The sequence below is a fragment of the Garra rufa genome, chromosome 5 (genome assembly GCF_049309525.1).
Source record: "Garra rufa chromosome 5, GarRuf1.0, whole genome shotgun sequence".
NCBI classification, from domain to species: Eukaryota; Metazoa; Chordata; class Actinopteri; order Cypriniformes; family Cyprinidae; genus Garra; species Garra rufa.
This window is the reverse complement of record NC_133365.1, coordinates 29284675-29302116: the sequence shown is the minus strand read 5'-3', so window position 1 is coordinate 29302116 and position 17442 is coordinate 29284675. Positions and strand designations below refer to the sequence as shown.

Below are 17442 nucleotides of genomic sequence, written 5' to 3'. Positions count from 1 at the left end.
GACTGCCATTTTCAGCGATCCAACATTTATTACAGTAGTTCCTGTGCATCTAAATAAAATAATCATATTTGGATTTTGTTGCAGATTCTTTGAGTTTTATGAACATATAATACCCTCATACTAAAGCTGAAAGTCTGCTTTTTAAACTCCTAATTATTGTTTTAAATCCAATGTGTTGAAGGACAGTGGCAAAATAATAGCCAAAATTGTGTGCAAATAGAAACATGATCTAAATCTGGCTACATATAATACCACTACTGACTAGATTCAAAAGAGGTCATCTAATACAATAAATGTCCAAAATCTTTTAATCTTTTAAATCTTGTTTTCCATTAAAAATATCTAAAAATCTTTTAAACAAGGTATATATGAGAAGATACATTCATGAGGACCAATGTCTGCTTGAGGAAGGCACTTACCCATTAACCTAGGATACCCCAGATGAGGGTTTCCCAATTCAAAGTGACTTTGAATAATGAAGCATGTGCTAAATTTGGAATAATATATTGTAACGTCCGTTTGATCACCTGCCTAGAAAGCAAAGCGGTTTCCTGATCTTTCAAGCAGCTTGGCTCAAAGCTATTCACAAGCCAGTGGTCTTTTGAAGAGCAATTAAATTTCCTTGTTCTTTTGTGCTTCCTCCTCTTTGTTATCTCCTGCTACAGATTACAGTGTAACACATAAAAAGAATACAGATTCATTTGACTTTGAAAAATTCTCTGGAGCATTTGATGTGGCAGGTTACGATGCATTCTGCAAGTGTTATTCACAGGGTCACAGATGAGGTTGGTTTTTGATTTACTGCAATGTTGTCACACTCTCCTGCTCTCTTTCTCTCTTTCGCACCCTTTCCTTTCCTCTCTTCAGTCCTGATTGTGTCTCATCTGTTGAATCGATTAGATAAATAGATTGTCTGATAGCTTGGCTGGCTCAGGTGATAAAAAAAATCACTGAGGCCACATTTCAGGTCTGTTAGAAAAGATTTTTTGTAACATTCTGTTTGTTATGTCAGAATATACCTGAATCAATGTGAGATACAGGGTTATTTTTGTAACTGGATCAAATGTAGCGCTATCTGTTGTTAATACAGCATTATAAGCATTAAGGTTGCATTAAAATCAGTCTAAGGTCAATATGCAGATACAATATTAAAACAAGCCATAATTGTATGGCTAATTTGAGAACCTGTTGAAAATAATAGGTGGTAAATCAAAACAAAGCAGTCTCATTTAGGTCATTTAAGTGAATGCAAACAAAAGTGTGCTTATAAGGTAATGGGTTGATGCAAAGACCATGAAATTATCACTGGATTTTCAATATTTTGGTAATTAGTATCATAAAATCCTTGAAAGATATTCAGATTCATCTTTGAAAGCACTTTGTAGCAGGTAAGATAAGAAATTTCCCCACAATCTAAAGACATGCGAGACAAGTGAACTGCAAACACACACATATATTGACCCTTTGACTGACAGGTGATCTGACCAATCACAACACAGAATCTGCCATTTTTGTCCGACAAACAAACCAGACAAGAGTAGATAAAAATTTCCCCAATGTCATCCAAGATGCTCATGGCTTTCTTTCTTCATTCAAAAAGAAATTAAGGTTTTTGAGCAGGGGTCACTAAACTTGGTTCTGGAGGGCCGATGTTCTGCAAAGTTTAGCTCCAACTTGCCTCAACACACCTGCCTGGAAGTTTCACGTATACCTACTAAGATTTGATTAGCTGGTTCAAGTGTGTTTGATTAGGGTTGGAGCTAAACTCTGCAGGACACCAGCCCTCCAGGAGTGAGTCTGGTGACCCCTGTTTTTTGAGGAAAACTTTCCAGGATTTTTCTCCATAATGGACTTCAATGGTGGCCAATGGGATGAAGGTCCAAATTGGAGTTTTAATGCAGCTTCAAAGTGCTCTACATCCAGCTGAGGATGTTTTCCTCAAAACCCTTAATTCCTTTCAAATGAAAAAAGAAAGACTTAAACATTTTGGATGACATCAGAATTTTTTTTATTTTGGAAGTGAACTAATACTTTACCATCAGTGGACTTGAATGGTGTGTATTGATGTCTTTCTGTGATTAAAACAACATAACTTCTGATGTTCATTCATGTTTATTTCACTCTATGATGATCGATTCATGAGCTGCTTGAACTGGTGCGGCTACTACAATCTGTCACAACACATTAGAGCGCCACAAAATGCTATTTATTGTTTTAATTTCTTCAAAAAATGACAAAATTTGAAAGCTGAAACTAGTGACCTGCTCTGTCTTGTCTGTTGGTGTGTTGTCAGTGTCCCCTTTGCTGCGCAATGTATTTTTGATTTTGTGAGAACATGATGTGTGGCGTGAGAGTGCCATGGCTTGTCGGACACAGCAAAATTAAATTTTAAACAGAATGCATTGAAATTTTGATCAGACTTTATGCTGTCTGACCCCAACACTTCATCTAGCTCAGTAAACAGATGATTGTCCTGGGATGCTGTTTAGGACTGTGCAGTCCAGGGAGATCAATGAACGTCTTTATTCAGTAAAGCTGCTCTCTGGTAATGAGGTCTATCCTAAATCTTATTGTCTAAAAGCTGATTTAGTGCTGAGATACATCAGAGCAAAGGAACAGGTGCTGCCAAATGGATACAATAAAATGTAATGAAATAATTAAAATTTATTGATTGCAATTAGTTGGATTGTACATTCATTTTACATATTGTAGACAACTGACAAATTACAGCAGACAAATGAAAGCCGTGAGATTCATAAATAATAGACTCACACAATAAACTCATGTAATCTTAATAACAGCAATCTGGAACAAATCTGTCATTTGATGTGAACGTGAACACCATAATGACCTTTATGTCTTTCTTCTGTTTTTATGGAGTGCGGATGGAGTGCTGTGATTGATTTTAGTATGATCTTTGATTGTGAAATCATTCCATATAACCGTTTCTTACCCTCCACCTTATAGTTTTGGTCTAACTGGACATTTTCTGTCCTGACTGTATGCAACCACCTCTTTGTTTTCCAAACACATCCACACAAGCTCACAAAAATGCAATTAAATCAGTCGGAAGGGTTCCAATCCTCAGCCCGCCGGGTCCGTCCCAAACCGTTTCCTGCCTGCATCCTCTGACAGCCACAGAGTTTGGCGTTCCCTGCATGTATACGCACTGCTTCAGGTCTGTTTGACAGTTGAAGTTTCTTAGATTTGCGTGTATCTCTTTTCTTTGTTTCTCATATAAGGCTTGGTTTTACATATGAATTGCATAAGCATATATTGTTCATGATGGTCTGCCGGTTAATGTTGCCGTGTATGCTCTCATTACTTCAACCCTACAGGTTCTTATAAGCCTTATTAGCTTTTGCTGAGGATGAGAGCATCTCATGTTTGCGTGTGCGTGTGTGTGGTCATTATCCTGTCATCTATTAACTTTTCATTCCACGTGGAATATTAATCTCAGAGCATGTGCATAGTGTGGGTATGTGTGTGTTTGTGTCAGTTAGTCTGCTGGCAGCGATATTTCAAACACTGTTTGAGTCTCTGCTGAAAGGCGCTGGTTGTGATTGTGTACAGGATGGGGTTCAGGGCGCTGTTTATGGGAAGGATAAAAATCACCACCCACAGAATGATGGTACCTGGAGGAGACAGAGAGAGAGAGAAAAGAAAGTGCAGATTAAACCGTATTGTCCAAGGGAAGAACTGCAAAGCCATTCTAGCTGATAAGTGTTCATGTGTGCTCATGGCGGTTGAATGTCTAATCCTCCCTGCACCCGCGGCTTCAGCTCCTCAGCCATCTACTAATCAAAATGTGCCTCTCGGCTCAGACCGGCTACTTGCATAACTAGTTTCGTAAATGGCAGTTGTCAACAGATTTTTGCAAGAAGTAAACAGTTATATCTGGATTCAGGCTTAAAACTCAGGATAAAGGCAAACAATTGAACTGGCTCATTGTGTCTCGATAAAGTCAACTGTTTAACAATCAATACTCATTCATCAAATGTAATGTGGATATTAAGAGCTTTAATCCCTCTGGAAAAGATAGCATACTAGTTAAAATAATAAAAATAAGTGTCTCAAATTGAAAATCTAATTTTTTATTGATTTTAAGAACATCTAGACATGATTGATTCTCCTTCCAAATAATCTGAAATGATTTATCTGTATTTACAGCATATGCTAACCTGTATCACCGTCTCTCATTTTTTAAAATATACACTCTCAGAAACAACTGTGCAAAAAACTAGCTAGGGGTACAACAGCTTGTCACTTAAAGAGAAAGTTCACCCAAAATTGAAAATTCTGTCATTAATTACTCACTCTCATGCCATTCCAAACCTGTAAGACATTCGTTCATCTTCGTTCAGCCATGAGAATACTTTTTGTGCATAAAGAAAAACATTAAAAAAATAACATTCATTCAAAATTTATTCTCTTCTGTGCCAGTCTTTGACCTGCAAAAGTTCCTTTTCGTTCTTTGTTTAAAGGGGTCCTTTTATAGCCTGACAAGCCAGACCCACATAAATGTAGGGTCTGGGCACTCTCCATAGACAGCGCTCAACCGGAGGGGCGGGATAAACGGTTGTCTTTCAAACTCCCTCTCCACGAAATAGGATAGCGCTACAACCAATCAGAGCAACGAAGAAGGTGACGTAGTCAACTCTAAATATACATCCTTCTTTAGAACCATATACATATCTATGGTAAGAACGACCTCAGAGCAGTTTCTTGTGAAAAGCTTAACTTCAAGTCTTTCAGAGTGGCGGCCAAAGCCGATTCGAAAGAAAGTTGTTCGCTAGCAGCAGCCATCGCTCTCTCTCTCACGCGTAATTCACGGAACCAGAGAATGTCTGACGGAACTAATGCAGGTCAGTCGTCATCATGTTAAACACGCCCACCGACTCGTGATTGGCCCGGTCGATTTTGAATTTTTGGAAGTCTCAAGTGAACGGAGAGTTACTAGACTGCCCTTGGAAGCAAATGTAATTTGCTGCCGCTAGGGGCGCGTCTAGATTCTAGGCTAGTCCTTTTATGCTCTTTTACAAAGTCTTTATCTTGTTTTGGGGGTGTACTTGAACATGCTGTCATGCTTGGTGGTTCGAAAAACGCATAGTTTTTTAACATAATTTGCATTATTACAATATCTTTCTCCCCAGGCTGGCACAAACGGCTCGATTAGTTCCGGGTTCCACCTTCCAAAAAACCAAATGTATTATGATTGGTTAGCAGTCCCACTGCGTTGCGATTAGTGAACAGCGTAGACCGTGTTTTGCCCTGCCGCGCCCCTTCCCAAAGCAGCAAACTAGATTAAAGTGACTCTTATGTTTTAAATATGGATATTTTTCTTACAAAAACAAATCGGATCGCTAAAGGAGGCTTTTACCGACCGTCCTGGAGCCATGTGAGGCACTTTTTTTTATTATGGATCGACTTGTTTTGGACTGATGGAGAGAAACACTCATCTATACCGTTCAGTTCTAAAGCTTGAGAGAGCTAGGATTATTTTTAATGTAACTCCAATTGCATTTGTCTGAAAGAAGGAAGTCATATACACCTAGGATGCATGAATGGTGAGTAAATAATACGCTACAGTATTGTTGGTCTTATCGTCAGTCTTACCACACACTGCACGTCAACGGCACGGCTCCGACACGTGCATGGATCATCACTAGTCAGTGTTCGTGTTTACATCAGCCGCGACTCTGCGTGTGTTTGAAACCTCTATACCGCACGTCAATGGCGCGGCTCCAGCACGGATTCCGGAGCAGTTCGCAGACTCTTTAGTTAAAGCTGAGACGACCTGCGGCTCGCTGAAGCATCCCAGCAGCAGCTGTCCATAATACATGCTTCGGGGGTTAGGCGAATCCCCCACCCCTGAAACGAATTGAATTTCCGTAAGCGGGATACCGTGTTGTGACATCATAGCATGCGGAAAACAAACGCTGTAGTCCAAACGAGCCGTTCATTGTACTTCTTGAAAAGGGACCTTTTAAAAACTGATATATCTCCCTTTGGAGTGGACTTTGAGATTTGTAACTTTGTAGATGTTTTTTATGCCCAAACATACACACCACACACTGGCTAAAGTTCAAAAAGTGAAAAAGCATAATTGCACCCCTTTAATGGCGGGCGTACACGGTGCGATTTTTGAGGTCGTACGAGCTCGCATGCGATTTTTTTGGTTATCGGAGGAAATCGTCTCTTCTCGTATGGTCGGGGCTCGTATGGTGTCTGAGAAATTACGAGATGAGCAGAGAGCCTTACGAGCACTTCCCGACCTCATGATCATTTTTAAACATTTCAAAAAACTTTGTGAGCTGTCGGATTGAAGCGTGACGTGTGTGCTGTTGAACGAGCCGATTTGTTGATCAAACTGGAAATGACCAATCAGAAGCTAAAGAAAAGAAAACCATAGAAGAAGTAGTGATGGGAAGTTCGGATCATTTTACCGACTCGGATCTTTGAGTCTCGTTCATTTCGTTCATTTTACCAAAATATAATTAAAAAGCTAGGTGTTACTTCCATAACACATGTACTGCTTGTACAAACGTTGATCACACTACAAACAAGACAAAACTATAATACTATTAGAAAAAGAAAAGTTTAATTCCTTGTTTACCTGGGTCTTCAGTCTATGATTAGCTCCCTCACTTCTATCTGTACAGGTTTGAGTCGTTCGTTCATCACGTGACAGCCACAAACGCTTTACCTATGCTGCCTGAGCCGGAAAGAGAATGGATTCGTTCATCTCTCGAGTCTTCGGGTTTGAGTCGTTCATTCATCACGTGACAGTCCCATACGCTTTACCTATGCTGCCTGAGCCGGAAAGAGAATGGATTCGTTCATCTCTCGAGTCTTCGGGTTTGAGTCGTTCATTCATCACGTGACAGTCCCATACGCTTTACCTATGCTGCCTGAGCCGGAAAGAGAATGGATTCGTTCATCTCTCGAGTCTTCGGGTTTGAGTCGTTCATTCATCACGTGACAGTCCCATACGCTTTACCTATGCTGCCTGAGCCGGAAACAGAATTGATTAGGTCATTTCTCGAGTCTTCGGGTTTGAGTCGTTTGTTCATAGTTGAGCAATTGCGCATGCGCGACTGAACGAATCACTCCCCGAGACGACTCGTTCTTCCCAAGTCACATTAAAGATTCGTTCAAAATGAACGAATCGTTCAAGAACGACCCATCACTAAGAAGAAGATGAACATGACAGTGCCACGGCGACTTGGACTATTGAGAAAGAGGATAAACTCGCTGAACTTTGGCAAGAACAGTGAGCGCTATATGATGTATCGATCAGTGATCGATCACCTATTGCAGGGCTATTCAATTAGATTCATTTGAGGGCCGGATTATCGAGCTGAAAATTTGAAGGCGGCCAAGGGGGTGGGGGCCGTCCCGATCTCTTTCTAGGGGGGCTATACAATTAAATTGAAATGCACTAAAATCAACTAATATTACAACACCAACATCTATAAAAGGTTAACATTAGTACTGTCTGTCAATCAATTAAAAAAAATCACGCATTTTTCTGTAATTAATCGCATATTTCTATCAGAATTTCACACTGGACCTCCAAATTAAGGTAGAAACAACATAAAGTATGTTTTAAATATGTGTTTAATGGCATATTATTTTTTTACCAAGTAGCCTATTATTAATGAAGTATTGATATCAATACTGGTACTGGTGTCTTTATTAAATGAATTTTCTCTCAGTTTTACAACTATATATATAACAACTTTTAATTTAGATGATTTTCTTTTTTTTTTATTTAAATGTCTTCACATGAACTATAAATTGTTTATGCGTAAACTACACTGATTATTATTGCAATATACTGGTTATAATTGTGATTTGATGTATTTCAAATTTTTTACATTAGTGTTTGTTTACCACAAAGTATATTTTGGCCATCAAAATAACATTCAGTTATTTGGCCATCCAAATAACAAAATGGAAATGGTTGTGCAAAATGCTTGAAAGTCATTGAAAAGTGCTTGAATTTCTCTTTCAAAAGGTTGTATAAACACCTTAAGTGAATAATGTAATAACATTCGACTATGCTTAAAGGAACACTCCACTTTTTTTGGAAATAGGCTCATTCTCCAACTCCCCCCGAGTTAATAAGTTGATTTTTACCGTTTTGAAATCCATTCAGCCGTTCTCCTGTTCTGGCGATATCACTTTTAGCATAGCTTAGCATAGATCATTGAATCCCATTAGACCAATAGCATCGCGTTCAAAAATGACCAACGAGTTTCCATATTTGTTGTATTTAAAACTTGACTCTTCTGTAGTTATATCGTGTACTAAGACCGGTGGAAATGCAAAACTGCAAGTTTCTAGGCTAATAAGATTAGGAACTACACTTCCATTCCGGCGTAATAGTCAAGGGGAACACGTCATAATAGAGTGCAGGAAATATGAAACTGAAAGAAGACAATTAATAGCGAAATTAGAAGAAATGAAAATATGTTTCAATTTAGTAGATATACTTCGGGAAGGGTCAACAGATTGTTATAGGGTGTTATTTCAATTTCTTAGAGAAATTAATGTATTTCAAAGATTATAAAATATTCTCGTGTCACTATTAGATTGGGAGGGAGAATCAGAAATAACTGTGAACATTATTATCTTAAATAAATAACAGTGAAATTCATTCATGTGTCATAAATGTTTGTATTTATAAACAACTCTGATGTTTAACAACCCTTTTCTATTTATTAATTTAATAACATAAGGATAGTGGATACTCTTGCTGAGAATTTTCCACATTTATGTATCTTATTAACAATTAAGACAATAATCAAAAAAGCTGTAAATAAACACCACTGGTTTAGCCTGGAAAAATCCAGACCCTAATCTATTAAGATTAAGGGTCTGGGATCGAGCAATGAAAAGGACCTAACTCGAGGGGCGGCACCAAGCATGCATTTGAAACTCTAACTGGACGCAATTGGATAGCCACGACCAATCACAACAATACACGCTTAGCTACCAGCAGAGCTAAATGATGTTTCATTAACAAAGTTCGGGAGAAGCGCGTCAGATGCTTAGCGTAAACATCACAAGTCAATCAGCGCCATAGGTTTAAAGATAGCTGACTCACCTCAATTCACTCGATGGTTTATCAGTAAACCTCCACCACCCCATCTCATCACTCCGAGTTCTCGCTACTCCTATTGGGGGGGTAACGTACTCTGGGTTCGGGCCACTTCCGAGCTCGGAGCCCTTCACCGGACAGCACGCCAAACATGCACTACTATTCTCCGGCTAATTATATGTAAGCGTGAACTCGTGAATGAATTTGTCGGCAAAACAGCAAAAACGTCCTTCTTGCAAAGGAACGATTCGAGTTTTCGGTTTTCTGTTCCTCTTTTATATGGAAAGCCAAGTCTAACTCGTTCATTGTAGCGGCCAAAGCCGTTTCAAACAACTTGTTGTTCATCTGTAGCGACAGCGATCTTTCAAAGTTTACTATATGATTCGAACATCGCAGTGCTGTCATCATCAGCTTAGCTCGCCTCTGGCCCGCCTACATCAGATACACCGATTTGATTGGTTCCCACAATTGCTTATTGCAGTATTGCAGTAACCTGCATCATTGCTCGATGCCAGAGTGTCTTGCAGAGACAATTCAAATTGTGCTCTCGCGAGACCTCTGGATTTCCAGGGTACCACTAGTTAACATTTTGATTTAAAGTCACGGATTGCCAGAAATGGGATAACTAAACAGCGGAAAGATGTCTTGCTTGTAAATGTATGTAACCTTGGACCACAAACCAGTCATAAGCATACGTTTTTAAAAAACTTAATTGAGATTTGTACACATCTGAAAGCTGAATAAATAAGCAAAGGATTCAGTGTTTATATAAACGTATAATTCATAAGTATAGTTTCCAGCTGCATTTCCTGTTTATCGTGGCAGCGACTTCAATCCATTTCACTAACCAATGAGATGAGTTGTGGGAGGGATGTTGCATCGACGTCATTAATTTACCTACAACCAATGAGAAGGCATGTGGGCGGGGTGACACGTGCAGCCCCGCCCCAGATTCAGCCCCGCCTCGATCTGCAGGCTGCAGACAGGTGCACTTGCTTCTCCCTCGGGCCGGAGGAAGATGATTGGCGGGCCGCCAATTGAATAGCCCTGACCTATTGTTTGCTACAGCTATTGCTAGCTATAGTGGTGGCCAACTAGCCCCCTCGACGTGCATAATACTAAGTTAAAACATACATTACAATGCTGTACAGTGCTGTATCATTGCAGTTCCAATGTCTTTAATGCATATGCTTGTTAGCACTGCTGTAGAGGTGAAGTTTTGTCATGTTTGCAACGAGTGTATACACGCAAGGGTGATCAGACGGTTCCTGCATGTGTAGCAAAGTGTTACGGCTCATATTTTTTATATGCAGTTATGAGATAGACAGAGAACAGTTGTATTTAACAGTATATACTGTACACAGTATATTATACACAGCCTTCCTCTCAGAATGTGATTGCCTCGGAAATCGGCAGGTTTTAAAATCGTGCGTCCGTAAAAAATTTCACTCGTGACTCGTGTGTGGCCAAACGGTCAAACCGTCCGAATTCGCACAGTGTACGGCCGCCTTAAGGGTTAAACGAAGCAGCGGTATACTGTAAGCAACACTGGCCACTCTAATGAAAGTTATGTTTAAATTAATATGTAAACATGTGTAAAACAAATGGCAAACTCGTCATGGACCAATGGTGGTACGAAAGTGTTTTGCAGCCAAAATGAACTTTTCCCAGAAAGCTCGCTTTGGCAAGCAGGTTTCAAACTCCAAAAACGATTTTCGTTTTCGCTTAAACTATATTGGGGCCTAAAGGCTGGGCAAAACATTTTAAGTCATCCTCTCTGTTGAAATGTTCAGACCTGTCAGAAAGCTTTCAGATTTCATCAATAATATCTTAATTTGTATTTCGAAGATGAACGAAGATCAAATGGGTTTGGAACGTCATGAGGGCGAGTAATTAATTACAGAATTTTCATATTTTGGTGAACTATCCCTTTAAAGGGACACTTAGTATGTTGTCCCTTTAAGCACATTGCCCCAGTGACAAGGTGTTTGCTGACAGTGTTTGTGAATGTATGTGTAATTGTCAGTCTGTCTTATTTATAGTACTTGTTTAAATGTGTCCAAAAAGCAAAAAACAAAATCAATATTTGGTGGAGCAAAGGCCAGATCTGAATGTAAAGCTCTGTAAATCCTCCTTCATCCATCAAACATCCACATGAACAAACCAGGGGAATTGCAGTTTTATTAACTAGAAAGCAGGCTAGGATAAAGCAGTGATTTGTAAAAGACATGTCTCATTTCACCATGGTATAATATTAATGAGCCGCCTCATTAGGATCATTAGCTAATGTGCAGCCAAACTGCGGTCACAGCAATTATGAGTTAAGTGACACATTTATAATATCCTGTCAGGGTGCTTTTTTAGACATATCAGCTTGTAATATGTGATCACACATGTCTGCTTACCTGCGATCTGTACTCCTAGTAGTGATAGTATCTTCAAGAGGAAGATGGGGATCCAGCACATGGCATCAGTGAACACAATGAAGAAAAATCGCTTTGCAATAGTGACTTCTCGATCAAATACTGTTTGACGCGCTGTCTTCGCCGTCTTCTGGACGGAGTAAAACATACTGGAGTAGGAGAACACAATCATCACGAAAGCCAGCAGATTCAGACCTGACAGAGAAAAACACACATTTTTAGTAACATCAAGTGAAGTGCTGAACTAAATAAGCTGTTCAACAAATGTGAATTTGACTTTGAAAGTTTATTGAGGTATTTCTCCAATTTAATCTTTTTATACATTAGCAGCATAGTTTGAATTTTTTCTTTTGCCTTTGGGCTTTTGAGCTTTGGAAGCAATTTTTTTAGGGGTTGTGCTGAAACCCTATTTGTAATTGTTAGAATGGCCAAGGACCATGTAAAACTAATTGGGCAGACCAAACCGTAAGTTGTAGAGACTTGAAACTTAGTGGAATGGTACTCACTCCTTCTACAAAGTCACCAAGGCTCGCTCCAATCGGCCTGAGGGGGGCGCTACAGCGACCAAAAGTATGAAATTGCTCATAACTCATAAACAGTTTGTCGCATGCTCAAGTGTCTTATGATGTCTGAATCATTGGCTCACGCAGGACCAAACGCATGCCTCTGATTCTTCTGTCACACCTACTTTTGCTAAATAGTCCTAGAACCAAATCAGTGCAGGAAGATTCTCTGGAGAGTGAATATCATTAATGATAAAAAAAAAAAGTGATCAACTCACCATCGCAAAAAGTTTGAAAGGGGCCTATAATAAAACAGCTATAACTTTTCAACGGAAGGAGGTATCTTCGCCAAACATGAACATTGGTATGCACAGTTTTGGTCCAAAGTGGCACAAGTGGCTATAAGTACATTTCTGTATCTCCAAAAACATGGCCGCTTTTGGTCGGTTAAGTTTGAGCACCTATTAGACATGCTTAATAGAGGTCAATCGGAATGAAATTCAGTGGGCCTGTTTGACTCGCGGCCCTAAAGGCCTGTGAGAAATTTGAAAGAAATCGGCCACTGGGGGCGATATTGCATTTTTCATAAACGATTGTATATTACGCGTTTTTTCACACGTGCACAATATTCATATCATACGATAAATCTCATTCCAAACGTTGCCTCTAGAACCACTGCTGTCAATCCAACTGGTTGTTAAATGATTGAGAAAATGTAAAAAACAAAACAAAACAAAAAAACGCTGCAGTGCAATTCTCTGGACTCTCTAGGTCAATAATTATCCAAAAATGTTGAAATTTGCCCTTTGGGAAGCTATAATGAGGTCACGTAGAAAAGGGACCTTTCCATATGTACTTAAAAGCCTATAAAGGCTAAAAGAAAACTCAAAACTTTACGAAACCTGGTGAGCACATGCGACAGGTGATTCTAAACAAGCATGCAAAGTTTTAGGGAGATCGGCGTCCTAGTTTTGGTATCAAAATATGCAATTTCCATACCAAAACTACATATTTTACAGCCGGAGTGGGGAATCTTGATCCAGAGTCCCTGCAGAGTTAAGCTCCAACCCTAATCAAACACACTTGAACAAGCTAATCAAGGTTTTTAGGATACATTTTTTTTTCAGGGTTGGAGCTGAACTCTGCAGGGACACCGGCCCTCGAGGATCAGGGTTCCCCACCCTTGTTTTACAGTCACCGAAGGCAGTCCTTTACAAAACTAATCTACCACAGTTTTACCCCAGGTAGAATGCAAAATGTTTCAATACAAGTATTTCAGTCAAATAGAATTTATTCAATATTTCAAACTTTTAACCCACGGGAGAAAATCAGTCCGCCACAACAGTTTAAAACCAGCCCAATTCCGTGGAAAAAAAATGTGGATTTGGCAATCCTACATTCAACACAAGTTGCATCCAAAGTGACTTAAATACTCTGCATATTGATAGCGACTTTGTGATGCGTGAAAATTATATTTAATACTGGAATGTTTGCAGGAGCGGGATTAAAAAACAGTCCCACGCAGGGCTTTAATAAAAAATGCGCACAATGAATGGTGACTGTAGAAAGCAAAAGCCGAATCCCGGACGTATTGGGCGATTTAGGAATCCTGGCCGGATGCATTTTTCTGGGGAAAAAAAGGACGTATGGTACCCTACACTATAACAGTCATTAACATTACAAAAACATATTTCTATAGCAAATTACCTGTATTTGCCAAATTGTTTTTAGAAATCATTGAGGTGGTTACAGGCTTGCTAAATAATATATAATGTCATTTTTCATATGTGCTTAAATGCCTTAAAATGCTTGAAACACAGTAATCACTGCTTGCAGCTATATTTATTATTTATATATTTAAAAAAAAAATTTAAGAAAACAGACTTGTTTTATTAGTTTGTAGACACATTTTGAATTAAGTTTTCTTAAATAAATAAATGACGATGGGAAATTAAAAATACTTATTTCAACTTAATTCATTACATATTCTCTGAAAACAAGTCATAATATTTTATACAGTTTATACAATGAGAAAAATAGTGACTATACACCTTTTTTAAATTCAGTGCAGTCGCAGCCAGGGATGGTCTTTTTCTGAGTTCACTTTATTAAAAAACAGCACGGTTGAATCTCTGGGGAAATGCAGTAAAATTGTAAGATAACCCTGGAAAAGCCCAATTCAAACCTGAGTCACCTCCAGAGAATGACACAAACACACACACTGGCTCATTCAGGTCGCAAACATACACACTTCAAAATGTACACACTCCAGTACCCTCTGCTCTCACCGAGAAAAATGGCTGTAGAATAGCATCTGGCACCAGGTTTCTCTGTCTGGTCTGAGTGAAGAGGGAAACATACTCCGTTCCGTCCATAAAAATTCCCAAATGTCTGTTTATCCCAGAAGGGAATAACGGCAATGATAAATCCTAGCAACCAGATGAAGGTCAGTGAGCACAGGGTCTGTTTTCGTCCGGCACGGTAATGCTGGAATGGAAAGACGATGCACAAGTACTTCTCTAGTGTCATGTAGGTCAACATCATGACGGACACCTCAGTGGACAACATGGCCAGAGAGCCTATCAACTGGCAGGACAGGCTCTCCATCCATATCTGAGCATGACGATTGTACTCGCCGCAGTACTTGATGTCAAAGGCACCGATGAAAAGCAGATACACGCCCATGAGACAGTCCGCACCTATCAGAGATAAACAAATATATCTTAATATATGATTTAACATTGGTTCATCAAAATATCTATCTGTCATGTCTATCCATTAACCTGTCCATGCATCCATTTGGTACATACAGTATCTCACAAAAGTGAGTGCACCCCTCACATTTCAGCAACCATTTTAGTATATCTTCTCAAGGGACAATACTATAGAAATAAAACTTGGATATATTTTAGAGTAGTCGATGTGCAGCTTGTATAGCAGTATAGATTTAGTGTCCCCTGATAATTACTCAACATTAGGGGTGGCACGGTTCACAAAACCCACGGTTCGGTTCGTATCGTATTTAAAAAAAAGTTTTATCATGTAATCATGCACAAACTGAATTGGACTTGACTTTAAGCACATTATTGGGACCATCTCTGAGGAAAGCTAGGGGAGATTTGATACAGCAATAGAGAAGACATTGATGACATGCTTTTCATTTATTTGGCAAAAACAGGACAATGTGTATCTCCACAGGAATTTATGTGCCTTTTTAGCACATAAAGATTGAACTAAAGAATTAACTTGTATGTCTACCAACACACTGGTGTGATGTCTTCTCAGATGAACTGACAAATTAGAAGTGTTGCCGTTAGCATATTATATGCATTTTCCACAATGCTTGCACACAGTCTCAGTTCGATCTATTCTTTTATTCCCGTCTTCATCACAGGTAACATGAAATCCAAAATGTTCCCACACATCTGACCTGGCTAAGGGGCCGTTCACATGAAGCCTCTTTTGCGCACTCAAGTTTGTTATTTCAAATGTAGACGCGTGGTATGGGCGCTCGTAATGGAAGCGACGCGGTGCGACACGCTCGTTTTTTCCGGGCGTGTCTGCGCCGCATCAAGATAAAAACATCTCAACTTTTCAAAATTCCGCAAGCTCACCGCAGGCCATGTGACATGAACCAACCAATCAGCTTCATCCTTTCCTTTAATAAAATTGAAAGCACAGCCAAGTTGGATGAACAGCGTATCATAGCTGGCGCATCCTCCAACTCCGGGCAGCCTTCCTTATCTCTCCCACTTGCCATTTCTACACGTGACGTAACCTGCAGCACTCCACTTTTACTGTCTCTATGTCTACACACACCTCTTATTTCGCGCAAAAAGGACACTCACGAGGCTACATTGTGCATGCGTTGAACCGTGCGACGCACACATGCACCGAACCAAGACAAGCGAACCGAACGGTCCATTGTGTTAGCATTAGGGATGGGAATTGATAAGATTTTTACGATTCCAATTCCATTTTCGATTCTGCTTAACGATTCGATTCTTTATCGATTCCCTTATCGATTCTCATATGGAAGAAAACGGACAACAAATTGTTGATTAGCATAGTTAAACTGTCTCTGTTTGGGGCTTTGTACTTAGGGCTGAGAATCTTTGTCATCTCCCTAGAAAATATATAATGGGAATGAATGAGTCCTGCAGCTTTATTAGCCGAGGACATGCTAACGTTGTTGCTGCTGCTGCCGCTGCTGGGTTGAGAACTGTTAGTCCGGAGCGGATCGAAAACGCAACATTCTTTTATTGTTATTGCATGCTGTGTGCGCAAATGTTTTAGCATGTTAGTGGTATTTCCTCCCTTTGAGGAAATATCTACGCTGCAAGTATTGCAAGTTGCCCTATTTTCGTCTTTTTTGGTGAAATACAACCAGACTTTTGAGCGTTTGTTCCGCTTAGGCGCCAATGCTTATTGACTTATTACGCAATGCGCGTGATGACGTCATTCGTGCCCACTGGAATCGTTAAGGGAATCGTTTGCAAATTTTGCAAACGATTCGATGGAATTGAAACACTGGGAACCGGTTCTCAACAAGAACCGGTTTTTCGATTCCCATCCCTAGTTAGCATCAATGTTATCTGGCACTGGCTTAATTATCCTGGGCATGGAATTGACCAGAGCTGCACAGGTTGATGCAGGAATCCTCTTGCACTCCTCTAATGACATCACAAAGCTGCTGGATGTTTAGACAAATGGTGCTTCTCCACTTTCCGCTTGAGGATGCCCCACAGGTGCTTAATAGGGTTCAGGTCTGGAGACATACTTGACCACCCCATCACCTTCAGCTTCCTCAGCAAGGCAGTTGTCATCTTGGTGGTGTGTTTGGGATCGTTATCATGTTGGAAAACTGCTGTTCGGCCTAGTTTCTGGAGGGAAGGCATCATGTTCTGCTTCAGATTGTACAGTACATAATAGAATCCATATTAACCTCAATAAACTTCTTGGTACTCTTCACCAGGGCATCACCACACATCCTGGACATCTGAGCCAAACAAGTTTATCTTAGTCTCATCAGACCACAGGACATGGTTCCAGTAATTCATGCTCTTGGACAGGTTGTCTTCAGCAAACTGTTTGCGGGCTTTCTTGTGAGCCAGCTTCAGAAGAAGCTTCTTTCTGGGACGACGCCGATGAAAACTGACTTGTTGCAGTGTGCGGCGTATGGTCTGAGCATTGACAAGCTGACCTTCTACTTCTGCGACCTTTAAAGCAATGCTGGCAGCACTCATGCATCTGTTTTTTGAAGCCAGGTTCTGCACCTGACACACAGAATGAGTGTTCAACTTCGTTAATCGACCCTTGCAAGGCCTGTTCCGAATGAAACCCATCTTGGAAAACCAGGGATAGTTCACTCACCCTCATGTCGTTCCAAACCCGTAAGACCTTCGTTCAT

The 17442-nt window shown here is 40.0% G+C and overlaps 1 protein-coding gene across 1 annotated transcript in view; it reads right to left on the bottom strand.

Moving 5' to 3' along the window:
- Nucleotides 1-2686: 2686 nt before the first annotated feature.
- rxfp2l (relaxin family peptide receptor 2, like) overlaps nucleotides 2687-17442 on the bottom strand; it is an 80779-nt gene continuing 66023 nt past the window's right edge. The window contains exons 15-17 of the mRNA XM_073840043.1: nucleotides 14321-14731; nucleotides 11512-11724; nucleotides 2687-3635 (exon numbers count right to left, since the gene is read on the bottom strand). Of these exons, the coding sequence (XP_073696144.1) occupies nucleotides 3496-3635; nucleotides 11512-11724; nucleotides 14321-14731 (764 nt within the window). The 3' untranslated portion in view covers nucleotides 2687-3495. The remainder of the gene's footprint in view (nucleotides 3636-11511; nucleotides 11725-14320; nucleotides 14732-17442) is intronic.